A 26,950-nucleotide genomic window follows, 5' to 3' on the forward strand; every position below is an offset into this window, starting at 1 on the left:
CATTTCTCATTTGGTTTCATCCATATATGTGGCTGAAAAAAGCCATTCTGTGCATATTGGCCTGTTCACATTTACTGCAAAAGCAACTTATATTTAGTCTAAAAGCTGTGGCTACTCTTAGTTCTACATGATGCACAGAGCCCTGGGTACAAATTCTTACCTTTCCAACAAATACTGAGCTTGACCCTTTGGAAATTCTTCCCTTTCTTTTAGCTTCCCCCTAATTCCTGCAGTGGAAACTGTTCTAAAACTGAAGGCCAGTGCAGGGTAGGGGGAAGGGAAGGAAAAGAATCAAGAATTCAACTTTGGACCCCAGATGCAAGTTCTAACCACTGCAGATAATACCTAAAGAGCTCCCACACTCTTCTGGATGTTGTGGTTTTCTCTTTGATGGTTTATTTTCATACTAATTAGGGTAAAATACATCAGAGATTTTCAGTGGTCATTACCTAAAGTGAATTTTTGTCAGAGCTGTCAAAGCAATATCTCAAATCCAGTGTAGAAACTTTGCTTCATGATGTTCAGCTCCACTTCCTTTTTTTCATTCAGTAAACACTGGCCTAATGCCATCCTCTGGGTGAGAGTGCTATCTTCCAACATTTCAGTCTCAAAGGCTTACAGTGAGGAATACATGTGCTACAAACATTGAAAGTATAGGAAAGAAGGTAAGATGTTCTAAGAGATTTGACAAAATAGGAATTGGGGAAAGCATCAAGGAAGACTTCATTGGAGGAGGAAATACCTAGGATCAATCACAACCCTCTATTCTCAAAAAAACTTAAAGGAATGAAGAGGGAGAAGACATTTATATAAATTCAGTCAGCACAGTATAATAGAAAGCACTAGATTTGCTGTCAAAGGATCTAGGTTTGAATATTGGTACTAAGTATTAATGTAATTTTAAAACAAAGTAATTAACCTTTTTGAGCCTCAGTGAAGTGTGGGAAGGTATGAACTAGTTAAGAAGCTTCTCTGGGAATCTAAGCAATATATATATATGTATATATATATACATATATATATATATATGTATATATGTATATATCAATTCTAGTTCGAAAGAAAAGGAGGGGGACAGCTAGGTGGTGTAGATAGAGCCTTGGTCCTGGAGTCAGAAGGACCTGAGTTCAAATCTGTCCTTAGACATTTGATACTAGCTAAAACTGTGTGACCTTGGAAAAGTCACTTAATCCCACTGCCCCACCCCAGAAAGAAAAGAAAAAAAAAGAAAAGGAAGGAATGTTTTTGAGTGGTACTGAAGAGATAGAATTGGAAGTTTACAGCAATTTACTGGATGTGGAAAGTGAAGAAGAAAGAAAGGTCAAAGATGATACTAACATTTTGAGCCTGGGTAACTGGAAAAAGGATGGTGCCATCAGTATAAAATGTAGTCAAGGGAAAAAAGGTGAGTTTGGTTTGAGGTGGCATTTCAAGGCATCCAAATAATGGTATTGGAAATACTAGTAATTAATTTAGGCAAGATATCAGTACTATGGATACAAATCAAGATTTCACATACACAGAGATGGTAGTTGAAGCCAGGAGCATAAATGAAGTTATTAAGAAAAAGCTTGTAGAGCTAGAAAAGGGAGGAAGAGGTTCTAGGACAGATCCTCAAGAAATTCTTATAGTTAAGGCAAGGGAAGAAGATGAAGTGTTGTTATGGACTGTTATGTGTGTGGGAATACTGTAAAATCTTCATCACTTGGTGCCCTTGAGCACCAGAACATTGTTTTACTAAGTGCCACGGGAGTGGGAGTGGATTAGAGACTGGAGAGGATATTTAAGCACTTGTATTTTGGTAAATAAATGGAGACAAAGGGAGAACTTGTCTTCCTTGTCTTGCACCCCCTTGCCTGGGGAAGGTTAAGGGAGTACAGAAAGGGACTCAACAAAGTGTGAAAGAGAAGAAGTTCAAAGTCAGAAGTCAGAGGAGTAAGTTTCAAGAAAGAGGCAATTAACCATTAACAAATGCTGATAAAAATGAGAAAAGGTCATTAGATATGGGCAATGGTAGCTTTCAAAAGAGAAGTTTTAGCTTAGAGGGGTCAGGTTGCAGGAAGTTAAGCCCAGAGTAGGTAGTATTATATATATAAATTCTTTATCTCCTCAGCTACTAGTATAAAATAGGCATCAATAGCTACTTGCTGATGAGGAAGTAAAGACACTGATTAAACTATAGGTGGCTTTTTGAAGAAGTATGGCTGTAAATAGAAAGTCAGAAATAGGATAATTTTTTTAAAAGAGATAAAATAGATCAAAGCTTGGTGTTTTCAGGTTCTGGGAGGTAAGACAATTCCCCCAATCTCATTCTACTGTTTCATTGTATTATAGAAGTAACAGTTCTTCAAGGCTATGTCAGAGGAGTACATCTATGTTCTCTAAGGTGGAAAATTTTTGAGTTTGGACCTGGAGATGGGCTAGACATCATTTCTTTAGGAAGCAGTCTAAAAATAGGTCTAGAGGACTGGACACCAAATTATGAATTTTTTGGTCACAGAAACTAATGAAAATTGTCTATTATGGAATAGAAGGGGCTACAGTCTGCATCTACCAAGGGAAGACTATATATTTCACAGTCCTTAAGGGCAATTTATCCTTGGCAAGGAAAAGGGATAGTAATAATAACTGGCATTTATAGAGTGCTTTGAGGTTTAGAGTGCTTTACAATCATTTTCTCATTTGAAAAGAATGGTCCTTCTTCTGAGATGCAAAGGACCTAGGCTCATGTTCTAACCCTGACATTATGTGGCTGAGCTTGTAAAGTCTTTCACCCTCTTAAAACTTTAGTTTCTTAAATTGTATATGAAATATGTTGGGTTAGCATATTACAATGAAAAGAGTGATTGATCCAGAACCCTAGAAAATGGGTTCAAATTATAGTCCTGCCACTTATTACCATGTGACCTTGGGCAAATCATATTAATATCTCGAAGATTCAGCTTCCTCATCTATAAAATGAGTGATAGGACCAATAACTGCTAAGATTCCTTCCAACCTCTTTCCCATCATGGATTAGACTAGATTTTCCCTAAAAGATGACAAAGTCAGAATTTGTTTAGCAAAGAGGTAGGTAAAGCTCAAGTCTTGCCACCCTTGAAGTAGCTTCCTGGATGTCTTTGGCTATGCTGATGTGGTCTTTTTGGTCACAAGGGGAATAAAGGTTCATCTATGTAGAGTTGGTGCTTTTCCAACTTGGTAGATTTTTGAAGACCAGCAACCTAAGTCATCACTATGCTCTACAGAACAGTTGTGTTTTCATAACAACAGAGGTCTGCATCTGCCAAATCTCAGAGCTACTCTATCTTTGTTGCATATCCCACCAATATTGGGACTAAGTAAATGTCCTTTTGTGAACTATTTAATGACCGTGGATACCGACTCTGATGGTACAATCCACAACTTCTCCATGCTTCCCTGTCCTCTAATAACTTATCCTTAGGAAATTCACCCAATGTACTTCCTCCAGATTTTTTGGCATGATGTGGGCACTAATGTAGCATGGAGCCTATTCATCTGCTATTTCACCTTCTCAATATATGCCTCTTTGATAATCTTTTATGCAACTTATTATAACAGGGGAACTTTGGTTACAAGGAAATACTGGGAACAAATCTTGTAATTTTTATGTACTGTTAAAGTACTATACTATACTGTTCTGTAGTAGCTTGGTGGGTGGTTACATGTCTGACTTTGGTCACACCCTTAGGATAGTAACATCTGCAATACCAATAGATGCCAAATGTGCTCAGTAGGTAATAAATGTTCCATATAATTTCTTATGTCAGGCATTAGCCACTCCTTGGGGATCACCCCTGTGGGCATGGGCTATGGAAACTCTCACCTATACCAAATGGTAGGCCACTCCCTAAATGCTGCCCTTGCTCTGCCTACCACAGAAGATATATTCCTCATCAATCTTTTTTCCTACTCCTCTCCTGGCCAGTTTCTTTCCCCCTTCCTTTCTCGAGGCTGGATCTAGTGATCCCATTTCCAAGCTGGACCAAGGTGGTCTCAGCTCCAGGAGACTGGATCTATGTTGATCTAATTTCAGTCACTGCCTCCTGGCTGTTTCCTTTCTTTTCCCTTTTCCCCTTTCTTAAAACTTAGTTATTCTCTCTCAACTGTCTCTTTCTGCTTAACCTTATTATCTGAACTGGATTCCCATGAGACCTTCTCTCTCTCATTAAGGATTAGTGGTTTCCTGCCTTCACATTAACCTTTCTTTCCCTCAACTTCTGCCAATCAGCCTGTCTCCCTAATTTAGCTCACAGCAAAATTGAAACTCTCTAGCTACATCTCCAAAGAACTTAATTTGTGAACTTTTTGTAGTAATTTGTAATCTGTTTATGCAACCTGTGAATTAAAGTCTAAGCCCTTCTTACCTCTCCAAATCAGAGTTGGTGATATTATCACCCAAACAAACCACAGCTGTCCCCCTCTCTGGCAACATTATGATGATCTTATGACCATGTCATTTCATCAAGCTTTTGTCCTATATATATACCTAAGAACTCTCTTCACTACTAAACTTCATTATCTGTTCACTTTTTAACACTCTATAATCTAACTTCCAACTCACTTTGCTGAAATTGTTCTCCTAAAAGTACAGTGACTGCTTAAGTGCCAAGTCCAATGCTGTTGTGCTAAAATCAAAGTGAATTGTAGCTTATAAAAATAACCAATAACAACAGAAGTTTTCTTAACAACAAAAACTTGGTCACCCTTTCAAGCAAAAAAGAATAAGGGTAATTGTATTCAATATAATAACCAGTTTGGTATACAGAAGGAAGAACTACTATATTCCTATTTTTATCTGTTCATTTTAACCAGTATTTCTTTTTTCTTTTTCTTTTCTTTTTTTTTTTTTTTTGGTGTGACAATGTGGTTAAGTGACTTGTCCAAGGCGGTAAGTTTTAAGCTAAAGCCATATTTGAACTCAGGTCCTTCTGACTCCAGGGCTGGTGCTTTATCCACTGTGCCACCCAGCTGCCCCTCCTTTGAACAGTATTTCAAACTCAAAAGGGTAGAATACAAATCATAGAAGAGAACAAAAACTGAGATAGGTGAAGAGAGAGAGCAGGACAGTACCTAGACAACTCACATTGACTCAGATCTCCAAGACCAGACAAATGACATTCCACAGGAATAAAAGCTTACAAATGGGATTCTGGAATTATTACTAGTAATCTCTGAGAAATCATGAAAAATAAGAGGATTCTGGAATATGATAGATGAGTAAATGTTATTGTATTTTAAAAAAGACTGTAGATCCTAGAAAATATAAATGTATAATTTTTGATGTCCATAACTGGCAAAATTCTATAAAAGATTGTTAAACAAATGTTTATGACAATTTACATAAGAACAAGATGATAATAACTAAGAGTCAATGCTAAACTGGCAGATCAGAGAAATGCCCAATACATCTGGTTTTTAGCAAGTCGTTTGACAATCTCTCTAAGTATCCTAGATATATCAAAAAAATGACAGCTAGATGATGACACAGTTAAGGTGAATTAGCAGTCAACTCAACAATTATATTGAGCTTGTGCTAATTAATGAGTCTGTTAAATGGGAAAAACAGGCTTTCAAAGCTCTTCTCCTTTGTCAAATTTTAGATGACAAAGAGCTGAAAGAAAGAACTAATAGGACAGATGAATGAATCAAGATTCAAAGCAATTTTAATAACCAAAAAGGTGAAATTTAATGGGAATAAATTTAAAATATTGTAGTCATGCATAGGAAGCTAAAATAAATCAATAGTACAAACACACAGGATGTTAATGCCATAGCTGGCTTGGTAACAGTTCATATGAAAATGACTTTTAATTGATCACAAGCTCAATATGAGACAATGGAAAGTATCTTTTTTTTTTTAGTTTTTTTGCAAGACAAATGGAGTTAAGTGGCTTGCCCAAGGCCACACAACTAGGTAATTATTAAGTGTCTGAGACCGGATTTGAACCCAGGTACTCCTGACTCTAGGGCCGGTGCTTTAACCACTGCGCCTAGCTGCCCCAAAAGTATCTTTTTAAAAAAAATGCTAAGACCATCTAGGAATACAAAAATAGTAATACAGTATTCAGAAAACAGAAAGTAATAACTTCACTGTTCTCTGCATTAATCAAGTCACACTCTGAAGTTGTCACTGCTAGAAACTACAAACCACAAATTTGATTGTTTGCAGAGCAGGAGGTTGTAAGGGGATATTTATTGGGAAGAAGAGAAGAAGCAAAGAAATATGATTATTTTTTTCAAATATATGAAGAGTGTTCATGTAGGTGTGAGATACTTAAGACTAGTATAGTTTCAGAGGACAAAACTAGACCGGGGTGAAAACTACAAACATGGAAATTTTGATTCAGGATAGAGAAGAACTGCCTTAAAAGCTACAGTTATCTTACTATAGGGTGGCCAGAGTTGTCAGAAAAAGAGCTCTCTGTAATTAGAACTGTTCAATAAAAAGAGAAAACATCTCGGTTTCCTCCACTGTAAAATAAGGGAATTATGTTAGGTGATGCCTACGGCTCATTCCAGCTCATTCAAGCTGATATGAATCTATATAACAGAGATAGGCTGGGAGGTTGAACAAGATGACCTAGTCTACACTCCTTTTCATATCTAAGATTCTTGATTTTAAGATTCAACAAATCATAGAAATAATCAGTAATTTCATCCAAGACAATGACAATAGTAAGACATCAATATCAAAACATCTAGGATGCAGTCAAAACAGTTATTAGGGGAAATTTTATATTTTTAAATACTTAATGAATAAAATGTTTAGTGCTATTTCAATCCTATAGGAATTTTTTTTAAGGATGGTTATAATCCAATGTCCAGACCTTTAGCAATCAGTCTTCACCTTCCACAGCAAGGTCTAGTTGAATTCAAACCTGGGTAATTACTTCTTGCTTATGTAAAGGCACCTCAGTAGTTTTGAATTAAATACAATGTTATTTGCTTCCTTTCCTCAGTGGCTCTGTAGCAAAATACAAGGAAGTTGCTTTTCTCTAGCCTGCTAGTGGAAAAAGCCACATCCATGGCTGGTTCATACATCTAAAAGATTTCCATGTGGAAAAATTGCAAAACAGTGATTACTCTGCAAGGTAATTATTATTCTTGCAAGCTATTCATTGTGGTCAGAGCACTGCCCACCCTCAGCAGAATACTAACTGTTGCCAGCACTTCTTCCTGCATTAAAAAGTCAATAAGGCTTAGTCTTTTCAGACTTTCACAGGCAGCTCACATACCTTTCAAAAATGCCAATTATAGGGGCAGCTAGGTGGTACAGTGGATAGAGAACTGGTCCTGGAGTCAGGAGTACCTGGGTTCAAATCTGGTCTCAAACACTTAATAATTACCTAGCTGTGTGGCCTTGGGCAAGTCACTTAATCTCACTGCCTTGCAAAAACTTAAAAAAAATGCCACTTATAACTTATCATCCTTGAAATCCTTAAGTCTTTAATTCAATGGTGTTAATGACCATCAGGCAGAAAGAAATGCCAATCAGCTTTTAATGGTGCCTTCTAGGAAAGGAAAATCTTTGTGGGCAGGAATGCTAGCTGAGGAGAGGAGATTTTAGAGTTAACCAACATACTCAGCTCATTTCAAATAAATTCCATATATTTCTAGATTAGAGTCCTATCATTCCTTTGAATAGATGGTATCCTCTCACATATCACTGCATATTTCTTTCTCTCCTTTGATCCTCATCATAATCCTGTGAGGCCAGGCAGGACAGGATTCCTTATCCCTAGATGAATAACAGGTCATTAAGGTTTACTAAGTGTCCTCTTCCTCAAAGCCCTAAGGAGGAGGTAATGTAACCATTTCCATTCTACAGAAGAGAAAATTGAGGCTCATAAAGTTGAGTAGACTTGCTCATGGCCATACAGTTAGTGATACAAGAAGGGACAGAACTCAGATTTTTTTTAAACTTTAAATCCAATGAGTACTTTCCCCTACACCAGGATAAACAAGAGCTAGCACTTACATAGCACTTTTAAGACTGAAGTCAGGGAGATGGGTCCAAAATAAATCTCAACTGATCCTAAAAATCCTTGGTGATTTTTATTATCCCCATTTTACAGAGAAGGAAAGTGAGGTTGAGAAAGGTTCAGTGAGGGTCCAGGGTTACAAAGTGAGCACTGGACATGTGTGAAGGAGAGTCTGACTCCCATCTCACATTTCATCCACTGAGTCATCTGGTTCAGGTTCTCCTACCTGGAATTCAGAGTGCAATTTTGGAATATAACTTTCACTCTCAAGGTCTCAACCCTGACCTTTTTACCTTCTTCTTATAGTTTGAAGAGGGAGAAGAGGAGAGGAAGGAGGATAAGAGAGGGGGGGAAGAGAAGGGAGAGACAGAGAAACTCAGAAAGAGACAGACAGGGAAAGGAAGAGAAGGGAGGGGAGGGGAGAGAAGGAAAAAGAGAGGAGAGGAGAAAGAGAAAGAGCCATGATGCCCAGCTCCGTTAGGTATTGATCTCCCAAAGAGCTCCTTTTGGATGAGGAGGGAGTCTATAGAATTGTATATACACCAGTTGTATATATGTCATTAGGCATGAGATCACTATTAGCACCAGACCCCAAGGTGGATATGAATACTCCTTCATCACATGGAAGGAAGCTACAAAAGGTTAAATGATTTGACCAAGATCATACAGTCAATGAAAGAGCTGATAAAAACCCCAGGGTTTCCTGAATTCCTTGCCTACCATTAATTACATTTATATTTTGATCTATGTTTCAGTTTTGAATGTGGTATAGTGGAAAGAGCCTTGGATTTGAAGTGAAAGCAAATGAGTTCATACTCCTACCTCTGTCATTTAATACCTGGGTGACCTTGAGTGAATCTTTAACCTTTGATCTGTTTCCTCATCTGTAAAAATGAGGAAACTGCTGTCCCTTCTAGCTCTGAATTTATGATCCTGTGATCATGGAAAACAATAACCTCAACATAAGAAAAACGCTACAATGAGTAAGCAAATTTTTCAAGGGCTGGGAACATTTTAGGTAGTAAGTAAATGTTTATTGACCTGCATTAAATTTAAAGTTTAGGACAGAATCATTCATTCAAAGTATTTTAAATAGGAGATCCATTTAATCCAACAGAACAAATATCTATCAAGTGCAAAGCCCTGTCCTGGGTGCTGAACAGGGCATAAGACCACCAATCCCCTCTATCTGTGCCCAAAACACCTTTCTAGAATAAATAGGAGGAAATATATTGGATTTTAATGAGATTCCTAAATTAAGAATATTATTAAAAAACCCAAATCATTGACACTCAAAATGTAGAAGTTTCTAATTTGAAGGGTGAGGGGGGAAAAAATCATACCACTGGTATAGGGAACCTGTAATGCATTTTGGCACCTGTTTTGTAATTTATGGTCTTAAGAGAGCTGCCTATATTTATTAAGAGGCTTGGTGACTTTTCCAGGGTCACATAGATAGTACATGTGGGGTGGGACTGGAACTTAAGTCAAAGTTGGCTCACTATAAACTATGCTGAATTTCCACTCTTTTGATCATATTTTAAGAGTCACTTCTAGCCTGTTAGGTGGTCTCCCAAAGAGCTCCTTTTGGATGAGGAGGAAGTCTATAGAATTTTGTGTGTGTGTATACACACACACACACACACACACACACACACACACACACACACCAATTGGCATGCTTAAATGGCTGGGTTAAGGGTTTTTTTTTAGGGGGAGGGACTTCCATGCTATTAATCTTTCTTGGTCCCTCTACTCTTGGGAAAGAAAGAATAATTATTTGATAGCAGTAAAGGGACTGGATATAAGAAATGATACAGGAATGTTTGATTATAGTGAAAAGGACAATGGATTCTTTTGCCAGGCAAAATGCCCTTGGTAATACCCAGTAGAAGGTAGAGGAGCTAAAGAAACTATAATAGATGTGGGAAAGTGAGCATCTTACCTTGGCTACATCTGGGTCTTCTCCCTTTGGCACATCTGCAGTTTCTGGCTCCTCACTGCTACCCTCATCAACATCACTGTCAGCCTCTTGAGCTACCTCTTTTTGAGTGTCAGCAGGTGAGCTCACATTCCCTTCTCCCTCAGGCTCTATCTCAGTTAAGAGGCCTGGGGTGTGGTATTTCTTATGCTCTCCTTCTTCTGTTGGAAAAGTCTCTCCTGCCACACTACAGGAAGGACTGTCAATGCCACTGTCTCGGTTGGGTATTTTCCCATTGGTGCCCTGCTCAACAGCAGGGGCTTTTGCTCCATCCCTTCCCATGACTTCTTTGTTGGGCTTAGCAGAAGAACAGTCCTCAAAACTTTGGCTGTCCCCTATGTGGAGTTCTCTTATTTTGCCCAAGTCTGTACTAGTTGGCTCTGCAATGCCCAGCACAGCTGTCTGGCTTCCATCTCTCTTGTTTTTCTCAATTGAGTCTCCAGAGTCAAAGCCTAGGTCACAGTCTGCAGTGTTTGGAGATGGTGATGAACCCAAACCTGACTCCATCCTAAAGGGTAAGTGGGACTGGTTCTTCTGAAGAACAGGAATGGGATGCCTATAATGAAAAGAGAAAGAAAAAGGTGAGTCTGTGGGGAGCCAAGGTGTTCATCATATAGTACATGCAATGATCATGTATATCCAATGTATGGAACAGCATTTGACCCAAAATATCACAAGCTTCACAAATACCTCCTCAGTATAGACATGCCTACCTAAATAGAGGTCAAGAAGCAAATACCTAATGTGGTAGACCTACTCACAGAATAAAACAGTAAGTTGCTCAAAAGAAAAAAATAAAAGAATATGACAAATCTTCCAGGAACATAGCTGCCTTGTAAAAGAATTTATACTGTCTAAAGAAGAAACTGTCCAAACATGCAGATCTTTAATGATTAATACCAATACCAGTGGCCAGAACCCAGGCTAGAATAAAGAGCTTCGCCTTTCTTCCTGACCAATCCAAAACAGAACAAAGGGACAAGACCCTAAGGCCACTTCTCTTTTTAGAACCAGAATCAGAATCAAAAATCACAGAATGTGGGAATTTAGGAGGAAATTAAAGATCATCATCCAATTTCCTCATTTTACGAGGGATATAAGTGAAAAAGTTAAGTGATTTGCCCAATGTCATACATATTCAATTGTCCTTCAATGTCTAGGGTTCTTTCTACTACACCAAACAGAATTTTCAACCTGGCAGAAACCTTAGACATTGTATAGTTTCCTCATTTTAAAGATGAGGAAGTAGCCTCAAAGAGAGGAAGTCACTTGCCCAAGGTCACACAATGGGTTAGTGACAGATATAGACCACAAGTCTATTAGCTCTAGGTCTAATATAGTTTCCCTTCTACTATACTACCTACACATATTATATAATGAGAATATTATAAAACAAGTTTCATTCTGTTGATAGAGGCCATTTTATGTATAAATTCTATAACATAAATATAAATTCCCATATGTATCCTATAAAATGAGGTATGACTACTAATCTAGCTGCTTATCCACCAAACCAGAAATGCATCTGGTTAACAAAAGAAAAAAATCATTGTGGAATCATTATAGGGAATTTCAAAGTACTTGAACATGGACAGTGGAAGGGACCCTTATCTTGTCCTGGAGTTCTTAATCTGGAGACTATAGACATAAGGCAGGTTCAGTTAGATTTCAGAATCTAAGGTATCGGATGGGGAAAATATAAACACACACACACACATACATATCTTTATTTTCATTAACCTCTCACTCATACTTAGTATTTTCTTGAATTATTTAAAAACTTTATTTTGAGATGGGATTAGTTCAAATAGCCTGCCAGAGGAGCTCATGACCCTGAGAAGGTTAAGAATCCTTGATCTGATCTAATACATTTATTTTACTGAAGAAAATGCTTAAATCCAGAGAAACCAATCCACTTATTCAAGTTCATTCATCTATTTTACAGTCTAGAACATGAAAGCAATAAGACAGAATTACCAGATGCTTTCAAACTTTTCAATCAGGCTGCTGATGTCTGGTGAGATCTGTGTTTCTCCTTCTGCAGACAGTAGGGTCCTGGATGGCCTTGGGTCAGCTGGCAGAGGTCTACGAGGTGCCGGGGGTATTCTCTGCAAGTCTCTTTCTTGCCCAAGTGGTTTGAAATGGACAGGCTTAGGAGGTACTAAAAATAAATTTTAACAGAATCAAAATTCACCTTCTTCCTTCTGTAACATATATCAACAAACACAATTAGTCCAACTTCTAGGAGAAAAAAAATAAATGAATACTCTTAAGTTTCTATCACATAGCTGCATACTTTCTAGACCACTTAGGACCTCTTCACTAATTCCTATGTTTTATATTTTCAACATAGTCACATTTTCATATTTAAATTTATAGCCATAATTTCCTATGTTCCTCTTTCAGACCTACTCTATATCATAAAAGAGAGTCTTAACAGACAGGCAGACAGTATTCATGTTACCCAACAGGATATTCTCCTATCCAAAGTCTTGATTGTGTAAGGGCACAAACAGCAATGCTTCCCAATACAGCATTAGTTCCTGTCTCATGTTTCCTTCTCAAAGACTACAACCAAAATGAAAAAAAATTCCATTATGCGTTAAGTCTTTGCAAATGGGCAACAAACACTGCTAACTGGCACAAAGCTGCTTCTAGAGCAGCATGCCTAGTAAACAACCACCCACGTAAGCCAAGGTAAGAAGTAGTTTCCCCTTCCCCTTGTTTCTTGTAGGAGAGTCTTCGTCACACACTTCCTTCCTCATTTGCTAAGCAGAATAAATGTGATTCTGGCCTAAGCAATGTGGCGAGTAGGCTGAGGGAAGTTTAATGAAAAGATAGAGCTTAAAACTGTTCAAAAGGCACACTGCTGGTAAGCACACACCTAGGAAAAGCTTAGTCACCAATTCATAGGAATGAGAGTTAGAAGGAGCCACAAGGTCATCCAGCACATATTCTTTATTTTGCAGGGGGAACTGAGTCTGAGAGGTGACGTCCCCAAGGCAGTGTAAGTAGTAAGCAGCAGAGTCAAATTCAAAGTCAAGAATCTTTCTACTGCACCACCTAAGCATTTCTTCATTCTCAATTTTTTATATCGTTGGAGTGATTTTTAAATGATCTTTTAAGTATTTTTCAGTTAATTTATTAGAATTCAATAAAAGGAATGATTTTTTTTATGAAAAGAGAAGATAAAACTGATAATTCATTATGAATTTTCTTTAAGGTCAAATTCTGAGCATAGTAACCTAGTTCACTTTATTTATTTATTTATTTGTTTATTTGGGGTTTTTTGGGTCACACAGGTCACACAGTTAAGGCTGAGGTCAAATTTGAACTCAGGTCCTTCTGACTCCAAGGTCAGTATTCTATCCACTGTACCACCTAGCTGCCCTTCCTCATTCACTATTAATAAATAATAATAGCACATAATGAATATGTTCATTACACATATTCTATGCACAAAGATACTGCTAGAGATAAGCAAACTCTGGCCTCAATGAGCTTATAGAATTTTAGGGAGATAAAATATGTACGTAAATAGTTAAAATACAAATTAGAATGTGGAAAATGCATGGAAGAGTTGAAATAGAGAATGGGCAAAGGAGTAAGAGAGAAACCCCTTCTAGTGGGGGTGGGGATGGTCAGAGTGGTCATATAGAGGTTATATAGAGGGTACAGACTGCTTGTAGGAAATACTTAAAAGTTTGGCAGAGAAAATCCATATTCTATAAAATGTCTTTCATAACAGATGCTTAATGGAAATTTCTATAATTAGATATGACAATAAAATTTTCTGTATTAAAAATTACTAATAGGAATATTATGACAAATACTTCTGAAATATAAAACAGGCTTATAACCTACCTGTGATCCATCAATTAGTTTAAAGAAATGCATATAATTAAACTGTCAATACTACTTTAGGCAACTAGGTGATGCAGTGGATAGAGTGCTAGGCCTGGAATCAGGAAGGCTCATCTTCCTGAGTTCAAATCTGGCCTCAGACACTAGCTGTGTGAGCTATGTGATCCTGCGCAAATCATTTAATCCTTTTTTGGCTCAGTTTCCTCATCTGTAAAATGAACTAGAGAAGGAAATGACAAACCATGCCAGTATCTCTGCCAAGAAAATTCCAAATAGGTCACAGAGAATCAGACATAACTAAAAACAACTTAATAACAAAACCCCTTTACTCCATTTAAGTACAGCAGAGTTAGTATCCAAGGCTTTGTGATTTTCTGAAATAAAAGATGGCTGAGATGTATTCTCATTTTTCTATTTTAAAAAGAAGATCCATTTGTGTCCATGTATATATTTATGTGTATATGTGTATGTATTGGGGAGGTATGGTTGAGGAAATTATTTCAGACTAAGTAAAATTTTAAACCCTGAAGGTACAAAGACTGATAAAAATTCATACTACTGGGGCAGTTAGGTGGTGCAGTGCTCTATTGAGCACTGACTCTGGAGTCAGGAGGACCTGAGTTTAAATCTGACTTCAGACACTTATTACCTAGCAGTGTGACTTAACCCCATTGCTTTGCAAAGGGAAAAAAAAAACCCTAAAAAAATTCATACTATTTGTCTCCAGGGACTTTTATAAAAAAGAAATTTAAAATTATAAAGTGAAATAGAAATATGAGCTAACATAAATAATATCATCATTAGGAAAAAAAGGCTTCTAGCAATAAAAATGGCTTCCCACTACAAAGCAAATCATTTTTCCTAAGTTGTCCTGAAAAAATGATTGTCAAAGTAGGCACCAATTCTGCACTAATAGGAGTTTCTTCAACAGGAGTTCTGTGTAACAGTAAAATCACAGCTTAAAAAAATGGCTACAAAGCATTTTAATACATGATCTCTTTTAACTCTCACTACAACCCTGAGAAATTAGTGCAAATAACATTTAATATTATCCTCATTAAATAAACAGATGAGGAAACTGAGTGAAGTGACTTGTTGAGATCCTAAAGTTGTTGATGCCAGGATGGAAACAGAGTTTAGTGATTAAAGGGACCTTGGAGCTGATCTAGTATACTCTCTTCTACAGTATAAGAATCTCTTCTATGATATCCTTAACTGGTGAGCATACAACTCTATTTGACTTCTCTGTCTAAAGGGAGACAGAGAGGCACATCAGGTTTGCAGAAAGACCATCACTCTTGTACCTGGAGTTAGGAAAGACCTGAGTTCAAACTTCAGCTCCAGCACTTATTATAGCAGTATGCCCTGGGCAAGACAATTAACCTCTCTGAGACTTAGTTTCTTTATGCCATAAAGTAGGAATAATACTTGCAGTATCTACCACAAAGGACTGTTGTAAAGAGGAAATGAGATAATATATAGTATAGTGTGTTATAAAACTTAAGACAATATGAAGTCAACTATTTTTATATGGAGTTCACTGCTTTAGAAAGCAATTCATTCCACTTTTGGACAGTTCTGATTGTTAGTCCCAGCTCTAAAATTTTTATAATTTAATGGCTTTTGTGAAAAAATATGAGAAAAAAAAAGCCACTTCAGTGAGTGCTAACTCATCTAGAGCTGAGAAAACAGGGCTACTCTCATTTCTACGTCAAAATATGTAATATCCTGTCCTAAACCATCCTATAAATGGACCACTGAATAAGAAATCCTATCTAATGACATACTTAAAAAAATCCTGTTTAAAGAAGCAGCAAGAGGATTTAATAAATTACTTGAGTCTGATAAGATCATTTATCTATTCCCATTGTCTCTCTTCCTAAATATTTTAATTATAGTAAACACAAAATTGGAAAGAAATTCCAAAAGTTATCTAGTGCAACCTCCTCATTTTTCAGATGGAAAAACTGAGATCCAGAGAGGAGCAAGATGGTCTAAGTTGAAAAAGCAATTTTGTTTCCTCATAAGCAAGGACTCAACATAAAACAAGTATAAGGGCCTGAAAACAGCTTGCTCAATTATGATAAAGTTGGAAGTCAGATTGACTTTGTACTTCACAATTAAACAACTAGATCTTCAAAAGTCAAATTAATTTGGAAGAAAAATTATATGGAAAAAGACACCCAAACACTTGCCTCGGGGTTTTTTCAGAGGATGTGTTTTGGCAGCTGGACACTTGATTTGAGGTCTTTTCCCCTGTTGCAGGGTACATTGTAAAGGACTGAAGTTTTGCAACTGGCTTTCTGCCTCTGGTGCTGGTGGTGAGTCAGAATGGTTTTCACCTGGAACTGGAGCAGGACTAGGAACAGAGACCAAAGAACGATCTGAAGTGGGAAGAAGAAAGAAACAGAATGAAGATACATTTCCTTTCCCTTCTCAACTACCCTCCTCCTCTCTCAGAAACCAACTTCATTTAAATATATGCAAATAAAATTAGACTTAATTTTTAAACTCTATATGGAATATTTGTTGTAAGGTTCATAGACAATTTAAAAGAGCTTAGAGAATATCTAGTTTCATTCTTTCATTTTACAGAGGAGGAAACTGGGTCAAAAGAGAAAGAGAATCTTGCCAGTGGTCACATAAGTTGTAAGGTTTGTAGAGGGTCATTTAGGCACTCTCTAATTTACAGAGGTGAAAACCTGAGCTCCAGCAGAGCTCAGATCAGGAGTCAAGATCTTTGCAACATGACACAAGTGATTCCATTAAGCAGTCCAGAGGGCCAAGCATGGAAAGCACAGTTTAGAAGACCTAGGTGAAAATCTTGCCATTGCTACTTATTACCTACATGATCTTGAGCAAACCAGCTGACTCTGCTCTAATTGATTTAGAATGAACTCCAAGGTTCTTCCAACTGGAGGACTCATGATCTCATGACCATTATCACTGAAAAAATCTGGAAATTTCTTCCAACTTTTTTATCATAATATTATAGCATAAGTATTCTCAGTTTAAGAAATCAATCCACAGGTTGGGTCAAATGTAAAGTTTCTATATTTTTGAAAAAACTAGCCCATACAGTGGATCAATCAGGTTGCCTTGAAAACCAAACTGGACAAGCACACCAGCTACTGGGAAAAGCTGTTTGGAAACAGGCTACTATTTCGGTTTAAAAAAACAAGTAGGGAAAAAATGGTAATTTAGAGATCTTTCTTTAGATACAGCTAGAGGCTACAAAGATTTCCAGGTCTACATAAGGATTAGTCATTTCCCTAACGAACAGGGAGTAAAACCATTATCTTGCACTTCTTGCTTAATAAAATGAAATCGATGTCATCTTCTGAGGAATGGAACTTTGCATGTCCCTGATTAAAAGATATATAGAACAAGAAATTTTATTAAGCAATTGAGTCACTCATTCATAGCAAATAATCACTGTAAGAATGATACAGTTGCTATATATAATAAATTATCTTTATGTGGATTTTGCAAATTTATAATGGTTCTTGGGGCACTTTTGTAATTATCATTTCATTCTTCCTAGCATAATAAATGTTTTACACAAACCTAAATCTGGTTTCAATAAGCTTCTGTAATATAATATTATCCCATGAAACTTGGATGCATTTTAACATGCTGCCCCCAAAAGAAACATGGGTGTAGAAAAGTTTACTTTTTGGTTACTGAAATCATTTCCCAATGCTTTCCCACCAAACTAGACTATCACCATGAAAATGACTCCTAAATACCCAACTTCTTTTAGGAAGCTTTCCCAGACTGATTAGAATAGAGCTAATGGCTTCAATCCTAACTTTTCCTTCTTTGGATAGGACTTCAAAATGATTTAATGTTACATAGCTCAGATGATGAAGCTAGGAGACAAAGGACATGACCAAGGATTCACAGTGAAATACCAATTGATCTGGGACTAGAACAGATACCTTGTCCCAGTCCAAGACTCTTTATGTTATACCACATGGTCTTCTGTTGTAGAGAAAGCAACAACATGATAAGGACATGATTGCACATTGGAAATAAAAGAACCAGCCAACTTCCACATGAATGCAAACTCTGCAAAATGGAAGTGTTTCATTTATGGTATTTGTTTCCCCAGCATCAGTACAGGTATTTGTTTTTGGGCTTTTTTTAGGTTTTTGCAAGGCAAATGGGGTTAAGTGGCTTGCCCAAGGCCACTAGGTAATTATGAAGTGTCTGAGACCGGATTTGAACCCAGGTACTCCCGAATCCGGTGCTTTATCCACTGCGCCACCTAGCCGCCCCATCAGTACAGGTATTTAATAACTATTGCTTGACTACTTCATAACAAACTGCTCTGCCTATCCATGTCATTGAGTAGTTTAACACAATTTTATTGTTGCTGACCTAAACAACAATCTTGAGAGGACTGTAAAAATCAATATTCTTAAACTACTGTACAGAGAATTCAGAAAGACTAAATATATGTGAGGAATGTGTAAGGCATTATGTAAAGCATTAAGGCTGGGCCCTCAAGGCAAAAGACAAAAATGAAATCATCCCTGCCCGCGAGAAACCTACATTCTACTGGGAAGGTTACATGAACATGGATAAATATAAACAAATCTATTTCAATATGAGAATTAATATTTAGTGGAATCAGAAAAGGCCTTCTATAGGAGGCAATAATTGTATTTTAAAAGTAATATTTAAATTCTAATAAGTAGAAAGGACTGAGTGCATTTCAGACAAAGGCATTAAGAGGCAGAGCAGAGAATAGTAACAATGGCAAACAGAAGAGAAGTCAGCTTATCTATGTATGTGTATGTGAAGTGTATAATGTGAAGAGGTAAAATATAAAGTAACCATGGAAAGCTCAATGGAAGATAGTAGAGTGTTTTAGATAAGAAGCTGAAGACTGAATTTTATTCTAGAGGTAACAAAGAGCTACTTCAGATTTCTCAATAGGATATTGATAGGGTAAAATTTTGAGACTATTGATCTGGCAGTAGTGTGAAAGATGGACTGAAGAGGGAGGAGCCAGGAGCCTGGAAGCAGGAAGACCTATTAGGAAGGCATAACAGTATTTCAGGTGAGAGATAATAAGAACCTCAACTAGAACAGACATTATATGAATGACAAGAAGGGAACAGATGGAGGAATATTGTGGTGACAGAATCTACCAGACTATATAACTTCCAATCATAGCATCATTATTTCTGATTCTTTATGAGAGATGAAAGGGAAATATGACTCTAAGATTGGGAAGCTGAGTAAAAAGAATAACGGTATCTTCAGCTAAAATAGAGAAATGCGAAGGAGAGACAGACTTTGGATAGAAGAGGAGTTTCATTTTGGAGATCTTATTTATTGAGATGCATTTGAACTGCTAACAGGACAGAAGATATCCAGTAGATAAATGGTAGTGCAAGATTTGAGTTCAGGAAAGAGATGAGGGTTGAATAGGTAGAATAGATAGCCATCTTTGTAGAGGTATGTGAACCCATGAAAGCAGATAAGATCATCAAGGGAGAATAATAAAGAGAGAAGGCCTGTCAGCCACCCCTTCCAAAGCATTCTTCATGCCACTGCCCAATAATATTGCATTTATAGTGCTCAGGTTTCCTCTCTTTTCATGCATTTTTTTTTGAGTTTTTGCAAGGCAATGGGGTTAAGTGGCTTGCCTAAGGCCACACAACTAGGTAATTATTAAGAGTCTGAGGCCGGATTTGGATTCAGGCACTCCTGACTCCAGGGCCAGTGCTCCATCCACTGTGCCACCTAGCTGCCCCTTTTCATGAATTTTCAATGTTTTTTTCCTTATAAATTAAAATTCAGACTCCTTTGCCAGAATGTCTTCCACCTTCTGATGCTACCCATTATTTCTATGAATCCTATATTCTAGCCAAAATGGGTTAATCTATGTTCTGCCCCAATCCTAGGCTTTTAAAATTTTCTATCTTTATGTGTATTTTTTTCCCTAGAATGCCTTTCCCTTATCTCTATTTGCTGATAAACTGATCCTCCTTTGGGATCCACATCAAGTTCTATCTTCAGTATGAAGTTTTTCCCAGTTCCCTTAATAAGAAACAATCTTCCTTTCCTCAGATCTCATGTAGTATATCCTACTTTATATACAAATTATGTGTATACCACATAACTGGTTGGACAAAGTACTTTTAAGTTTTGGGAAACACTTTTTCTTGATCTTGATCTTTTATTTTTTTGAAAATCTTTTTTTTCTTTTATTTTATTTTTTCCATTTACATGTAAAGATAGATTTTGGTAAGATTCTGAGTTTTACATTTTCCTTCCTCTTTTCCCTCCCCTCTCCTCAGGACAGCAAGTAATCAATTATAAATTATGCTTTTGTAATCATGTTAAACATATTTCCATAGTAGTCATATTGTGATAATCTTATGAGGTAGGTACTACATGTTTTCCTGCTCCCCTTCTACAGAAAAGGAAGGAGGTTAAGTGATTTGCCTAGGGTGAGACATCATGTCTGTGGCAAAATTTGAACTCAGGTCTTCCTATCACCAAAGTTTTTCCCTCTATCTACTGTCTTGCTATTCTCTCTAAGTTAGGATATAAGCAAATTAATGGTAGAGATCATGTCTTATTCAAAAATTTTCCCCTAGGACAAAGAACAAAGCTCTTCACAATAGGTTGTTAATATATTTAGTGAATTTAATTGATTGAACACTGGATTGAGAGTCAGGAAGCTTGTGATAATATCTTGAACTCTGCTACTAATTCACTTTATGATCTTGGATGAATTTCTTAATCTCTCTAGGCCTAAATTTTCTCATTTGTAAAATAAGGAGATTGATCTAAAAGGTCTAAGACCCCTTTCTGCTGAAAAGAGAATGGATACTTAGATGGAAGAAAGTGAGTCAGTCCTCAAATGTCCTGAATGAGTGGGAGAAAGAAAAACCAAAAAACTCTCTCCCTGAAAAGCTCATTTCAATTTAATGAGAATGTTGAAATTTAAGGTACCCTCAATTTCCTCAATAGCAAAACGATCTGGCTGGATTAGGTGATCTCCAAGGTCCCCTCTAGCTCTTCCTGGAATTTTGAATTTTTTTTTAAAAGAAAACAAATTCTACCCTGTGTAGAATCAAAACTGTGAATATGTCAATATGTATATTCTAGTGTTTGTATATATGTGTGTGTATATATATATATATATATATTAACTATTCTAAAGTAATAAAGCTACTACAATCTTTAAAAGATACATTAAGCTTTATAAATTTTATGTTTCAAGTAGAATCTAACAAAGAATCTATTAAGGTTATATAAAGCAGAACTTCACCACAGGACCAAGGACAAACCACTTCCTATGCCTGCATCTCCCACAAGCTGACCAGTCTGCCCACCAGCCTCCAGCCGCCTGCCTGACACTGCCAGTCTCTATTTGCTTCAAAGACAGTCAACAAAAAAATCTTGTAGTGGTCCAAGATGTGGATTACATATATACTTTATCTTTTCTCTCAGCATATTAGAAAATAACATATTCTCACTGTGAAAAAAATCCTCTTCTAGTCTACATTTTATAATTAATTCACTTTGTAACTTTAGGTAAGGTCCTCAATTTTTCTCTTCTGCATAATGAGTGGGTTGAACTAAATGGGCTCTAATTTGGCATCTTTAGAACAACACATTTGACATATTTTAGTTATAAGGAACCATTTATAACTGATGATTTTGAAAAATCATTTAACTTTGACAGGCTAAAGAAGAAATTATTATATTTGGAAAAATTCTTAATTCAGTAATTAGTATAAGCCAAGTAATGACAAAGCTCTGTATCTAAACTCCCTAGAGGAATGAAGGGTTCAAAATCTTTTAGAACTGTCCAAGGCTTATGCATCTTTAAATTTACTAAGAGTGAGTATCAAGTCTCTTTAAGTTGAGAGGCTTTCATAGACCAGAATTCAAACAAAAACCACTCTGCATTTATCATCCTGCATTGTTGGAACTCAGACAGCAGTCCTTTCTGACCGTTTATCCAATGTTTCTGTGAAATGACCATTCATTTCCTTTACTCTGTATGGTTGTCCTGCAAGCCCAAGGTCCAACCTGTTCCTTTAAGAATTTGTTACCTTTTTTTTAGAACTCATCCAGCTTTGGGAATTCTTTTGTTTAACCCTATTTTATATTACCCTTGACCTTAATGAACTGAGGTAAAAGAAGGACAATATGATATAGTGGTCAGAATTTAAAATGCTCACTGGTTCTGGCATGAAATGTGGTGAGAAGAAATGGGAAGAGGTTGCAGAGAGAATGATAAGAACCCTGGATTCCTTGAGTTGTCCTTCAGTATATGGAGCTGCCACTCAGTTTCCTTTGTGGTTTCTCTTTCTGTCCCATGGTAGGTGACAACCTATGTCTCATTTTCCAAACCCAGCCATGTGTTTTTTTCCCCTACCCCTTGCAAAAGCCCAAGAAATTAAATGGTCGAGGCAATTTTATCTTAACTTTTATTTTTATTTTATTTTTTTATCTTAATTTTTAAATTGCCTTACTTTTTAATATGTAAATATTTTGCATGGCTTCACATATATTATATCATATTACTTGTCTTCCTAATGGCTGAAGGAGGGACCAGATGAAGGAAGAGAAAATTGGAATTCAAAAAAATTTTAAATATAGTGTTAAAGTAAGGAAAATTAATTTTTAAAAAATTTATAAATAATCTTACTTTGTCCTTTGCATTTGTCTTTACAGAATTGGAGTAAGAATCAGGAAACACAATTCCTACCAAGAGTAATTCATTTATCTCTGGGATTCAGTTTCTTCTTTTGCAAAATGGGAATAATTTTGATGCTATCCACTTCATAGAGCTGATAGGAGAAGAAGCCTCCTGGAACAACTAACTTTTCATTAAAGGCTTGGTTCAAAACACAACTTTCTAGACAAGAAGGACTTTATCAGTTTCTCCTGTAGTTAGTAATTCCCCTCTCCCAAAACTACTTTATATATATTTTGTCTTGACTTATCTAGGGATATGTTATTTCTCCCTAGTAGACTGTAAGTCCTTTGAGGGTAGGAGATTGTTTTTTTTAAAGTTTTTATCTTTGTAATTCTAGGACCTATTACTGTATAAAGCACATAGTAGATGCTTAAAATACTATTGAACTGAACTGAAACTAAAGCCCAGAGAGTCAAATAATTTGCTCTGAATCACACAGCCAATGGCCAATCCTGGATTAGAACCTAGGTTTCCATATCATCATTTGGTGCCTTCTACACTAGTCTGTCAGCAAATTCTTCAGTCCCTTCAGTCAAATACAAATCTCTGAATATACCCCTATTATGAGATTCTAAAAAAAGCATATTATTCCCCTACAATTTCTTCTTATGTGGCTAAATTATTGGCAGTGAAGAGACAAAACACATTAAACAACCTCAAGGAAGTAATCATTTAAGTTAATATGCTTTTAATTTATTTTAAAAAAGATTTCATAGTCTTAGGAAATCTCTAGTTTAGCTGGTGACAAGCTGTCATCAAATATGATATGTGACACATAATTACAACTGAACACATTAAGCACACCCTCATATTCACAACCACCATTCTGCTATAAAACATTTCAGGGCTTCCTGCCATGGAAGCAACTATGGTGTCACGTAAAGTCTTTAACTCTGAAGTCAACATAAAGAATACTTTTAAAGAAAATATACACTATTGCTTTAAATGTCATTAAGATCAAATAAAGAAAAATATCACTTACAAGTTTTCTATATAGGTTCACATCTTCCCTTCTTATTTTAACTTCATACAACAGCAAAGCATAACTTCCTCTTTCTAATTTTCGCAATACAGGTCACAAAATGACAGCGCATTTGCATTTCTGGGTGATTACGTGAGCCTTCGACAAGCTTCATTTGCTTGGTCTGAAAACATTACTTGGGAAGGTGGAGACCGGGGTCATGGAAAAATTACTGTATATATTCCTGGCCACACTGGTGCTTTAGAGCTCTCCATTAACCTAAAGTAACATTTATTTTTTTTATCTAAAATGTTTTTCTAGTAGTTTAAAATTTAACAGACAATTTACTGCATGGAAACCTTTGTCTTGAATTGAGTCACTTTAAGCCACTTTTCCTACCAGGTCTAACTACTTGGCTATAACAATAAACTCAGGGAGGCACTTCAGAGAGAGGTAGTTTCTAGAAGTCCTTCAGATCAACTGGAGTACTTTGTACCTAACAAAAAGAGATCTGCTTAGTTCTCAGTCTTTTTTTCAAGGACAGGTAAATTGAACTCACAGATGCTAATCAGCAGTCAACTTCATATGTATTGTCTTAATGAACATTGAGGCAAACACTTTCCACTAAATCTCTCATCATATCTTGCTTTGAAATAAAAGATCATGAGAAATGGAAGATATGAAGACAAGAAAAATAAACTTTAAAAAAAAGGAAATGGTTGAACAAGGCAAGGCATAAGTGGACTTTGAGTCAGGAAGAACTGAGTTCAAAGTCTGCCCTGACATTAGGTGTTTAACCTAGACAAGTTCATTAGTCTTTCTGAGCCTTAGTTTACTTGTCTCTAAGATGAGAATGTTTGACTCAACCTTAAGTTCAATTCCAGCTCTAAATCTGTGATTCTTTGATCTTGTGACCTAACAATTCCTTTCAGAAATGGCAACTAGAGCTAGGTGGCGGAGTGAATAGAGCACCAAGCCTGGAGTCAGGAGTACCTGAGTTCAAATCCAGCCTCAGACACTTAATAACTACCTAGCTGTGTGGCCTTGGGCAAGCCACTTAACCCCATTTGCCTTGCAAAAACCTAAAAAAAAAAAAAAAGAAAAAGAAAAAGAAAAAGAAAAGAAGGCTGAACCTTTTCTAACAACAAAAATAAAGGTTTAAAAAATAAATGCTATGAGGAAAAGATAGAACCTGGAATCATTTTCCAAAGGAAAAGAAATTAAAGGAATAACTGAATTTCTTCAAACAAGATTTGATGCTTCAAAAGGTCTCTTCTTTTAGCCATGCTGGTGTATTCCCTCTACCAGACAACTCTCAATCACACTTTATGAAATAGTAGACGTAGGGTGCCATGGTTCCAATTTCTCATCCCCTAAGTGCATAAACTAAAATTGATGAGCTTCTTGGGACTTGACAGGGATCATCCTCAGATGACAGGCCCTCAGTCTCTGCATGTTCTTTCTAGTTTATCAAGACCAGGCCTTAGAAATCATCTAGCCCAACTGTTTCATTGTACAGAGAAAAAAAACTGAGGCATAGACAAGGGAAGAGGTCCGTTCAAGGATACATAAAGAATTGGTGGTGGTACCGGAGCTAAAACTGGGGCTAAGACTTGAGTGCCAGTCTTGAGATCTCTCCACTAAATCTATCACTATATTTCCACCTCCCCAGATACATTTCAGTTCAATTCAAGGGTCAAGTATTTATCTATAATGCAAAATCAAAAGTAAACAAAAGTGGTGTAAACAGACATCTGGGAGAGAAGTTAGGAAGAGAATGTTCTTCCAGCTCTCTGGAAGGGATCAAGAAAGGTGGTCTTGCAGGTGATACCTGACTCAGAGAAGTTTCTGTCTTTTAGCAATGTCCAATGTAGCTTTCCAACACTGTGGTTCAAACATTATATTTCTTACATAAAGTGAATTGATTTTAATAGGTAAATCTCAACCAAAAATTCTTGGGACACATTCTTCCTAAAAAAAAGAACTTCAGGGGGCGGCTAGGTGGCGTAGTGGATAAAGCACCAGCCTTGGAGTCAGGAGTACCTGGGTTCAAATCTGGTCTCAGACACTTAATAATTACCTAGCTGTGTGGCCTTGGGCAAGCCACTTAACCCCATTTGCCTTGCAAAAAAAAAAAACCTAAAAAAAAAAGAACTTCATACTTTGCAAAAACCTAAAATGTTAAAAACTCTTGAAATTTATGAAATGATAGAATCTAATCACTGTGATGTAATAAATTGATTAAGCTATGTAAAATGAAGGAAAAAGTCAGGACAATTCATGACCCACTGAATGAAAGGATGAACAGAATTTAGTACTTGTAATGTGCCAAGCACTGTGCCAGGAGCAGTAATATAAAAACAAACTAATTCCTGGGTGCAAGGAATTTGCAATGTAATAAGAGAAAATAACATAAATGGGTATTTTGCTTTTGGAAGTCACTAGAATGGTGAGGATAGTCAAAGGGGAGTTAAAATAGGCAGAGTATAAAGTTAAGCCAATGGGCCTGATTCTTCAGAAGCAAGGCAGTACTGATCTATTCTGGGGGCAAGAGGGGAAGAGGAAGGGGAAGGAGAAGATGCAAAGAGCAGCAAAGAAGTTGGCCTGGAGAGTTGGAAAGGATGTGAAGCATATTCTGAAGACTTAGGAGGCTAGACAGAGTGAACCATAAATATTTGTGCTGGTTGAATCACCAATTTGAACAGCCTGGTTCCAGAGTGGTGACTCTAAAGTCAAGTGTATGACTTCATCCAGGGTAGGGTTTCAGGAGAGTCAGTGGTCTGGAGGGATAAATGTTGAATGTGCACACACAGACAGACAGAAAGACACACACACATACACACATACACACAGACACACATACACACACACAGCCCATATATAACCATAGATTCCTGGAACGTGCCAATCTGTGCTACACTATGTCATACCCATAATCCATTTAGCCCAGGATTTTGTTTAAGACAGAGGGAATAAGGGATATTCTGTGGAGGCTTCTGTGGTCTTCCAAGAGGTTAATCTCAAAAGGTTTAAGATAGCCTTTCATAAATATCTCTTCTTTTACTTTGACTTCCATTGCATTGTTCTGATTCTTTTCCTGCCTCTGATTAATCTTCTCTCTTTTATCTACTCTTCCCCCTCACATCCCCTTACTATTTAAGTCTTTGGTCTTTGCTCTTTTCTCTAATTCTCTCCCTTGGCAAATTCATGTGCTTCTATTACTTTGGCTAATACACCTCTATACAAACAACTCCCAAATTTATATCTCTAGCCCTAACATCTCACCAAAACTCTAATCTCACAACTCTAACTACTACAATACACCATCAGTACTTCAAATGCAACATAAACTAAAATGCTACTTCTTATAAACACACTCCTCCCAAAATCTTTTTATTTCCACAGTA

At 36.8% G+C, this 26,950-nt stretch overlaps 1 protein-coding gene across 1 annotated transcript in view; it reads right to left on the reverse strand.

Moving 5' to 3' along the window:
* The window catches only part of FGD3 (FYVE, RhoGEF and PH domain containing 3), a 212,711-nt gene that overhangs the window by 94,199 nt on the left and 91,562 nt on the right, over positions 1-26,950 (reverse strand). Inside the window, exons 2-4 of the mRNA XM_074197689.1 lie at positions 16,044-16,232; positions 11,962-12,145; positions 9,949-10,540 (exon numbers count right to left, since the gene is read on the reverse strand). Of these exons, the coding sequence (XP_074053790.1) occupies positions 9,949-10,540; positions 11,962-12,145; positions 16,044-16,232 (965 nt within the window). The remainder of the gene's footprint in view (positions 1-9,948; positions 10,541-11,961; positions 12,146-16,043; positions 16,233-26,950) is intronic.

Source organism: Macrotis lagotis, chromosome 8, assembly GCF_037893015.1.
Source record: "Macrotis lagotis isolate mMagLag1 chromosome 8, bilby.v1.9.chrom.fasta, whole genome shotgun sequence".
Lineage (NCBI taxonomy): Eukaryota > Metazoa > Chordata > Mammalia > Peramelemorphia > Peramelidae > Macrotis > Macrotis lagotis.